Consider the following 10,448-nt stretch of genomic DNA (forward strand, 5'->3'; position numbering starts at 1 on the left):
GACAATACAATGAGGTAGGTTAATATTTACAAGTCTTAAGTACAAGTCTACAAGGAGTCCCTGAAGGCAGCATAAATATCCGCCACTCTTACGTCATGCCTTTGGGAAATGATGCTCATGTGTTGTTGCTGCTCTCGCTATGGCAGCAGGCAGGTATGGATAAAAACACACACGTGCGTTTCACTGCTCCTGCTGCAAACACACACTAACACTGAACAAGCAGCAGGTCAGTGGTGGGAAGATTCAGTACATTTACATTTTTATGCCAGTTTATTACTTAATATACTTATTACCAGTTTAGACTTATTGTACTTTTCACTCCTCTACATTTATGTGACTGGTAAAATAAAATAAAATAAATTTTGAAAAAAAAACTTAAATTCAGATTAAAAATATCTAAAACTAATCAACAACAATTATTGATAAACTACTTGTTAAATATAATAATAATAATTCTAAGTATTCTCTTGTTCCAGCTCCTCACATATGAGGGTTTTTGTGTTTCATATCATTGCAAACTGAATATAACATAACCAATACTTCAATCTATAATCTATAGATATAAAACTCCATCTTCATCTGCTAAAATATTAAAATACTGCTAACTTGTTAAATGCATAAAAATGAATAGTGAAATAACATAAAATATATACATTATAATAGAGTTTAAGTGCTGCACTTCATACTTCTGCACTTTAACTTTCTTAATGACATGCTTTTATTTTAAAAGGGTGTTTTGACATTGTGCAATTACCACTATTATGAGGTAGAGGATCTGATCAGGGCTACAACTAATGATGATTTATTATGAATTTATCTGCAGATTATTTTCTTGATTAATCGATTAATTGTTTAGTTTATAAAAGGTCAGAATAACGAGCATCACAGGTTCCCAGAGCTAAAGGAAACATCTTTAAAAGTCTGATTATGATTGACACACAGTCTTAAAACTCCAAAATATACAATTCACTATTATATAAAACAAAGAAAGGCAACAAGTCCTCATGTTTAAAAAGTGGGAATCAGGAAATTAGTAGCATTTAGTGGCTCAAATACCACACTGAAATGCTCATCATTATGTCTTTGTTTTGTGTTGAAGTAAACCGACTGAACTGATCTACCATTACAGCACGGTTAGACTGGAGCCCAAGTATTTCTCTAATGGATTCTACTGTCCAACATTGCAGGAGCCTCTGTGGATTCGACATGTAACACTGCCTCCTACTGGCCATCGCCTCATGTCACACTAAGGCATCAATCATCTTAAGATGCCTGCCAAGCTTTTAAAACGATAACCAACTCAAATTAATTCAGCCTGTTTTGAATGGGCAGCATATAAGTCAACAATACAAATGAACACAGCAGAGCAGCAGTCCGTATTTTACCAATTAATTAATGTTGGACTTTAATTAACGATATCAACGTCTAAAAACTTGTGCCAACCTGCACGAAGGACTACATAACCCACACTGGCTTCCCACGCCGACGCATCGGCAGGAAGAACAGGTGTGAAAGTGATTTAGCAAATGGAAGAAAAACATCTGCTGCACCAGCTGAGGCCGAATCCGACCACAAACACGTCTGACCTCAGCAGCCTTCTCTCATCACGGGGCTGCTGCGCTTCATAACTCACAAATCTGCAGCTGCTGGAGCAGAAAAGGACAAAATGTGGAAGGGAGGAGGAGGAGGAGGAGGAGGAGGAGGAGGAGGAGGAGGAGGAGGAGGGAGAGAGCAGTGAAGGACCAATACGGGTTTTGGAAAGCTGATACTGACTCTGGGAATGTTCAATGACCAACAGCTGATGTTTTGTGCTACATTTTTAAAAACAATTGATTATTTTTATAAGTAGTAAATGGTTTGTTCTGTTCCTGTTCAGGTGTAAAAGCCTCTGCACCATTACATCATTACAAAAACAATAAAACAGAGTGATTCCATTATTTTATAGTATTTAAGGCAAAAAGAGATAAATCTGAAATTTACAATAAAATATCTAATGTCATTAAAAAATGCAGTGTAATATAATTTTGTCACTGACTGAAATCTGATAGTAAAGATAAACGGCAGTCTGAGGTTTTTGTCATTGAATAACTGCAGCCATTTAGTAGCTGTTCTGGAACCTTCTATCATATCACATGATCTTCCTCAGCAGTCGATGTTGGTCCTTGTCTTTTTTGTAGGTTGGTGTGTGTGATTCCTGTATTTATTGATAATAAAAATTACCTGCAATGTCACAACATAAAGCTCAGTTGCACCTAACTGCAAAAACTATCAACACAAACACTAAGACCAATAGCAATCAGATTTACGATGACACTAAAATGTCTCTTTCTGACCCTTAAAGAACTGGAGAACAGACAGTTTAAAGAGATGGTTATGATCAAGCTTGGGTGGATGTTCAATAATATCGAATACCGCAACATTTCCCACCATACGCAATATTTTTCATAATATCAGAATCTTTGTCTTGATTCCTCTGATGTGCCTGCAGTAGATTGGACCTTGGCATGTGACAAAATAAAACTTTGAGCTGCTGTTTAGTGGCAGCATTGCTTATACCTGAAATATAGAATACAATAATATGAATCTTATATAGTTATGATAACTGATTATCTGTTTGGAGTTTAATGTGACTGCTTCCTGTTTTATCTACAAGGAAAACACTGTCGTATTTCAGGATCAGACCCTGCGCTAAGACGTGATGCAACATGAGAAGAACTCATCAGCTTTATCGGTAATAATAATAATATCTGTCCTCCAGAAAAAAAAAACCCCACATGGGCTGAATCCCAGAATTCTCTGAGAGCGCGGAGGGCGGGCCAACTCTTAGTCTGCTGCGATTTAACTAAAGCTCTTCTTCCATCTGCTGGAAATCAATACCAGAGGATGTTGTTGTGCTGCTGCTGCTGCTGAGGCTCTGGCTGAAGCTCCGACATGTTTTTACTGTTCCCAGAGGACGGTGACGCTCACAGCCTCTCGCAAACACAAAGAAACACACACGCAGTTACTCAGACGCAGAAAATACATATGCAGCAGCATAATTAAAGACGTCGACCACACCCACAGAGAGTCTGACAAGAGGCCAAGTAGGCGAGGAGGCCGCAGTCAACGTCAGCGGCCAGAACTGGCAGAGCATCTCCACCATGACGAGGTTCAAATTAAAACCAGAGCAGTGACACCAGGAAGATATTTTAGTCCCGATGACACCAAACAAGGCAGGAACTTCTTGACGAGTTCTACTTCTGTAAAAAAAAAAGCCATTTAGCAAGGCACTTCACCCCCAGTGGAGGCTCGCAGGCCAGCAGTGGAGGCTAGTGGCTGCGCTGGGCAGCTGCCAGGCGCACAATGTTCCCCCGAGCTCAACAAACAATAAATCTGTAACCAATAAAAGCCAATGAGAGTGCCAGACATGGACAGAGTACAGAGTTACGTAACAGAAAAAAAAAAAAAACAGGCAAACAAAATGAGAATAAACTGATTATAAAACATCGACGTCAGGTCAAAAGCCAGTCCAGGAAGATCTTTTCAATCTGGGACATAAATATTCTCTCGTTCCAGCTTCTCATATATGAGACTTTTGTGTTTTATATCATTGTAAACTGAATGATTTTGGTTCTTGGACCGTTGATCAGACAAAACAAGACATCTGAAATGTCGTCTTGGGCTTTGTCTCGGAACATGTGAGAGCCCGATGACTGTGTTTGGACATTTCAGAGTCTAAATGATTCAGTGATTACTCAACAACAACACAATCTATAATGAAAATAGTCTTTAGTTGTACCTATAAAACCATACATACACACATACACACACAATGCAACGCTGCAATTTTAAACAACTGACTAACTGATTAATCAACTAATCATTCCAAATCTATAACTAATGAATACTAATCGGAGCAGGAAGAAGCTTATTTTGTGCGTTTTATTTGAGAAATGACTCAAAAGATTAAACAACTACTTGATTGATCTGTACCTTATATAAAATATGTCTTATTTACATACTAGCTGTGCATTAATAACCACTTCAATGTCCTTAGATCTGCTTCAAACTACATTTCTGGTGTGTGCTGGACAATTGATTATATATTCATATACTGTATATAAATGATGACTGGGGCAGTTAAAGTGAAGTGTTTGAAAAATCAAACATGGAACAAAGTGAGAAGAAAACAGACGGAAAGAAAAGCACCACGTTCAGAGAGCATCCTCCATTTCTCCGTCTGCTGGTGTTACCGACTGACTATAGGCCGGCAACCAAAAGGGAGGCCACACACACTTTGATCAAGAAACGATTTGTTTAACTCAAATGCATAATGGGGTGTTGTGTGGCGTAGTGGTCTCGCATCGGACGGCCTTTGCTGCATGTCATTCCCTCTCTCTCTGCCTCCCCATTTCCTGTCTCTCTACTGTCAAACAAAGGCATAATAATATACTATATAGGGCCGGACCTTTATGCCTTTTGGGAGGCCGTAGCCAAATGGGCCGGTATTACCTAACCACCCTCCAAGCTCCGCCTTCCAGCAAACTCCCATAACTGCAGGAGAAGAGTGAGGCAACATGCCAGGAGAATGGAAAAGGGTCGTCACCCTGGTTACCTGGTGATTGACAGGTGCTGGGGCGGCATAACCTGAGCGACTGAGTGGGAAGACGGAGGAACAAGCAACACATTTCATAAATTCTCAGGAAGAGATTTTTATTTTCTGCTCTCTGAGGATCTCTGATTGGACAGCAGCTCACAGAAGGTTCACAGACAAAGCCAGAGATATCACCTGGAGGGTTATCTTCTATTTTAAAAACCAGTTCTACGTCTCATATACATCTCACAGCTGCAGATTGTAAGGATCCCGTGGGCAGAGCGGCTCGGATGCGGGCAGAGAGGATGCTGGGTTCCTGCCCTGCCTGCTGTCTGAGTCTGACAGCTCTTAGCAAGAGGCAGACAGTGGAGGTCAGGCCTCGTGTCGCAGTGAAGCCGGGACGCTGTAATGACGGTTAATGGGATCTGATTGTAGTCAGGGAAGCATCGACTCTTTCATTTCAAATGCAGGAATGTATTTCTGCTGCGGACGCGTCGTGACGCAGGTGTTTGTGTTTGTTCACAGCTGCCTGCTCCAGCTCTCTGCCACGGGTCTCTGTTGGACTCATTTCAAAGTCCAGCCACAAGTTCACCACTTCATAATATAAGAACAGTTTTTACTCTTTTGGAGCAAATACATTTCAGGTCTCAGTCATTTAAGAAAACATTGAAGGTAAGTTAAGTCCATAGTTTGAAAAAGTCTGTTATGTTTATAAAATGTCAAACAATAGTGAAAAAAGGCCCAAAATATCATATAATAATATTATATGTTTAAGCTGGAACCGGCAAGAGTTTGACATCAATTAATTGATTATCAAGATAGATATCACTATCACTAGATAGATTATCAGTTATCATTCTATTTTTTGTTTTTTTTTCATATTCAAATATCTAATTGTACATATTATATTATTGATTATATTAAGTATTTGATATTGTAGTTATTTTTTTGTAGGACTATCTTATCTTATCTTAGCTGCCAAAATAGTTTTCTATCACTATCACTATCAGCTCTGTCTGGCAAAACAATGTTTACGATTATTTCCATCATCGATTATTTTCGTGATCAACTGATTCGTTTCTTGGTTTATTAAACGTCAGCAAACGGTGAAACAAAAATTACGTCTTAAAACATCGTCGGTGCAGAATTCTAATATATTGAGTTTCAGAGAGGAACAGAAAACCTGGTCCCGAAGGAGCAGGGACAAAATCATTTGTTTGATTAAATGACTATTATTAAAACACAGAGACATGAAGATACAGACAGGAAATGTGGGAAGCCTCCAGGACACCTCATACATTCCAGTAATTAGTCTGCACTCACTTATATAAGACAAAGACAAACCATTCAGCAGCACTGCAAACTACAGCCTCCAAAACAACCGGTGAGATGAAGCAACACCTCACTAGAACAAGCTCAACACAAACTCACCAGTGACTCTTTATGCAGGAGGATTTACTGCAGGGGTGATATATTAGACCACATTAGTTTAAGTAATTAACTGGCAACTGAGAGTTATTGAGTAATGTGCAGTAAGAAAATCAACAAAGTGACTGAGGCTCAGCTGATTAAAGGTTTTATGTGGTATACAACTCAGATTTCATAAGTTTATATAGTTACTTTACAACCCCAGATTTATCAGCAGATAACTGATCATTATTTTGCCTGTAACATGATTTAATGATCAATACAAGAGAAACTCTGAGTGTGGCCTCTGGTTACAGAAACTGTGCTGACACAATCACCGTGTCCTGTCCTGTCTGAAAATATAAGGAAACATCCGTAAATCCAACCTGTGTGCCCTCTGCCCCCCGGACCGCCTGGTAATAAAGCTCGCCGTCCCAGCAGACACCTGTCCTGACCAGCAGTCCACAGGTCCACCAGCTCCGGCTCCACATTGCGATTTCGCTCAGAACCAGACCAGAAATCTCAAAGGGGATCCAAAGTAGTCCTGGAACCCATCAACGAGCCTCAAGCGCTCCCACTCCCCTCGTCACAGATTGGCCGAACCCCCAGTCCCCCCCCCCCCCCGAGCCGACGCTGTGCTCGGCACATGTTTACTTTACAGCTGTGTCAACAACACCAGGAACACTAGAAAAAATTAACTTATGCTGGGAAGAAGGAGAATGTGTTTGTCTGTCAGAGGTGAAATCAAACCTCAGTAATAATGGCCGCAGCATGTCGGTGTCACAAACTTTATAAGAGCTGAACAGAAAATGAAAGCTAAAGAAGAGGCAGTGAAATTCCAAGGGACTTCCCTTCCCAGCTAAAGGCGTGAATTACCTCCGTCCACAGGCTCGTAGATGTTGTCAGTGGCTGGTTCTGTTTAGCTGCTGAGTGAAATGCCTTTACCTGAAGCATGAAGAGCCACAACACACCGACACGTGAGTCATGTGATCACTCATTCATGGTGGCGTAGTGGTCTAAGCAGGCGCCACAGTCCTCGCTGCAGTCGGCCCCGGCTCGAGTCCTGCATCAGATGGCCCTTTACTGCATGTCCCCTCTCTCTGCCTCCCCATTTCCTGTCTCTCTACTGTACTATCAAATAAAGGCATAAAAAGCCCCAAAAACTAAATAAATAAATAAAGTAAAAAAGATTCTGTCTGTTTTTGAGGCTTGGGTGTATTTCTGAGCTTAATTTATCTGTTAAAGAAAGACGTACTTCTTGCAGCATAAACAATTAGGGCTGGGTATCATTAAAGAATATTCAATATCGTTACTGATACTGATTCTTAACGATACTTTTTTCGATACCAATTTCATCAGATCCATTATAACTAAAAGAAAATTACACATTACGGTACAAATTTTAGTTTTATTTTTAAGCTCCGCCTCTTTGTGTGCATGTAAATAAACAGCCAATCACCAGCGTTGGTCCAAGCATGCTGCATGCTGATTGATTGATGAGCTTTATTAATTTACTCATTAGGTACTGAACGACGAGGCAATGATCGATCGACAGTATCAAACAGCTTCAGTCGCTCCATAAAACTGCTAAGAAAGTTTGATACTCAACCATATAAACAACACAACACCAACACAACAACATCGGATTCAACTGTTTGTGTATAACTTAAATCTCAGATTATCAGAAACAGAAAGTAACAACGCCAGATGATTAAGAGAATAGAAACTATTGTGAAATGAAACCAACGGTCGGTTGTTTCCCTGTAAGGCTGGATTAGTTTACAATGTTTTCTCCCTTTCTGTTTTCTCCACGTGCTTCTTACTTATTGCCGCTATTTCTCTCCTTTGGTTGTGTTGGATTCTTTTTCCCCTCTTCCTCTTTTCTGGATTGTTTCCTCTTTTATTTCAAAATGTGCTGATGAGACAAACACAATCTCTGGTGACCAAGTAAGAACTGATTATTATTTTATCTCTCTTTATCTCTAAACTGCTCAGACGGCTCACTGTATGTATTCAAATTCTTAGTTGTGTGAAATCATGGGCCATGTGTCAAAACTAATAAAGACAATCATCAAAAATTGATTGGCTGCATCAACACTGACAATAAAAATCCAAGGATTTTCACCTGCAAACAGCTTACTGAAATGTTTCTTTTTCATTTTTTAATAGATGAAATAAGAGCTGTAAAGTCACACGCACTGACAGCTAACTCCCTGATTGGACAGCTTTGACAGGACCCACGTGGGGAACTCAAATCCTGGTGACTGACAGCGGATCATGCAGCACTTTAATGCCTCTAATGCGCATATTTCAGTTCTCCGGTGTCACCGGAGAAGAGAGTGAATGAGTGGGAATGAAGGCGACTCGCCTCACAGCTGTTTGTGCAGAGGTGTCACACACAGGAATCTCTCATCTGCAGAGGAAACTGGCAAATGGTGCAGAGGTGTCAAACCCAAAAGACAGAAAACATATTGAATGCAGCAGTTAAGAGAGATAACACCAGCAGTGCAAAATGCTGTGGACACGTTTTCCCTTAAAAATCTACAATAATTACAGCTGCAACTACCGATTATTTTCATTATGGAATAATCTGCCAATGGCTGTTGTGATTCATCGATTCATCCTCATTTAACCAATTACAACCATTAACATTTGTTCAGTGTTTATGTGAAAACCTGCACAGCAACGTAACAACAACTGACTTCTTTTGAGTGACAGCAGGACGATATCACTGTAGTTTAGAGCTGCACGATTGTGCACTCGTTGTCATTTCATCTGAGGATTATTTTCTGCATTAACCGATTAATAATTTCAACATAAAATATAAGAAAATAGCGAAAAAAATTTCTCAATTCATAATTCCTCAAAGAACCAGGGACTGTTTGCCATTTTCCTTAAAATAATATTAAAATCTATTTCCTGTTGAAAGACTACTTGTTGCAGCTCTACTGTAGTTTATATATGTGACATACAGTATGACGTACAATAAAGGTGGAGGACAGACTATATCCAAGAGGAGGTTGTTTTTCTTTTACAGACCCTCAGATGTCCTGTCTCTGCTGCACCACAGGAAATAAACCCTGTGACAAAGTGTCTCAGTGACAGACAGAGAGGAGAAGAAGCTTCCCATTCACACCCAGTGAAGCAGCTCCTGAGAGCTGAGAGGACCCGCCTGTCGTGAGCTGCCTCTGGATTTATGCCCTGCCATTATTTGAGCCAGCAGAGCCATTCAGGTACTCCTCCTCCTCCTCCTCCTCCTCCTCCTCCAGCTCCTGGCATTTAAAAATGCTTTCTCATACCAACTGCAGCCAAGTGGGGATCTCTGGGAGATCAGCGCTGCTCTGAGGTAACCTGACAACCGTCGCCCGGCTGAGGAGGACATAAACCTGCCTCTCTTTGTTTTGTCAGAATAATAGTTCTGTGGCTCGCATTGATTGATCCACGACACTGTTTACAATCTGTTATCAACATCAACATCTTTTCATCTGATTCACTTGACTTCACTGGCTGTTTGTTGTTTGGGGTGTTCCAGGTGAGATATTTCCATCGTCACCAGGTTTATTTTCTAACCTACACAAACTGATGCAGCTCCACTTTCATTTCAACTGCTGCCTCTGTCACCTGTAACAATACAGAACAAACTAAACATGCAAGTAAGAAAAGATCCTGCATTCAAAACCCTACTAAAGTAAAAATATACAAGTATTATCAGTTAAATGTACTTAAAGCATCAAAAGCTTAAGTACTTCCTGCAATATAATGCCCCTTGTGAGGGATCATTATATATGATAATCAGACATTTCACTGCTGCTCGAGGTGGAGCAGTTACAGTTAGTTCAGTCCAGTGGTTCCCAACCTAAGGGTCAGGCCCCTTCAAAGGGTCACAAGGTAAAGCTAAAGGGTCATGAATGATTAGTGGGAGAGGAAAGAAAAAATCAGTTCTGATAGAGAAATTTTTATTCATTTTTTCTCAAACTTTTGTTGTTTTTTGTGAAATATTGGATCTTTTTCCCATTTGAGCCTTAAACTGTTATTTAAACGAAACCATGTGAAATGTTTAGAGGGGAAATGTCTCTTTGTTGAAACTGCAACTTATAAACAGACAAAAGAAACAACTAGCTTAACCTTTAACAATTCATTTTATAAGCTCGTTTGTTTTTTAATGCAAAATCTTAATTTGAAAAGTAACTAGTAACTGCAGCTGTCAAGTAAAAGTAGAATATTTCCCTCTGAAATCAGCTTCTTATCAGCATGAAAGAAAGAACAACAACAACAACAACAACAACAGAGGGGAAACAAAAAGACGAAGAAAAACCATGAAGCTAAATGTCCTCTACCCCTTTCTGCCATCCCCTCCCTGTCCAGCAGTCGTCCCCAGAGTCTTCTCACCTTTCCACATCACCTCCACGTCTCCCTGCACACCTGTTCCCAACTCCCTCATCACTTCCCCTGTATACAGACCCCCCCC

The 10,448-nt window shown here is 40.2% G+C and overlaps 1 protein-coding gene across 3 annotated transcripts in view; it reads right to left on the minus strand.

The window, feature by feature from the left end:
• The window catches only part of LOC111645675 (ral guanine nucleotide dissociation stimulator), a 59,550-nt gene that overhangs the window by 34,797 nt on the left and 14,305 nt on the right, over nt 1-10,448 (minus strand). Inside the window, exon 1 of one of the 3 annotated variants that reach the window (XM_087170657.1) lies at nt 6,367-7,153. The exons of the other annotated variants lie outside the window; for them this stretch is intronic. Coding sequence (XP_087026783.1) covers nt 6,367-6,471 — 105 coding nt within the window. The 5' untranslated portion in view covers nt 6,472-7,153. Of the gene's footprint in view, nt 1-6,366; nt 7,154-10,448 lie in introns of those variants that run through there. 3 annotated transcript variants of the gene reach the window in all.

This window comes from Seriola lalandi, unplaced genomic scaffold (genome assembly GCF_002814215.2).
Source record: "Seriola lalandi dorsalis isolate HSWRI2012SDOR001 ecotype SW California unplaced genomic scaffold, Sedor1 jcf7180002054955, whole genome shotgun sequence".
NCBI lineage: Eukaryota > Metazoa > Chordata > Actinopteri > Carangiformes > Carangidae > Seriola > Seriola lalandi.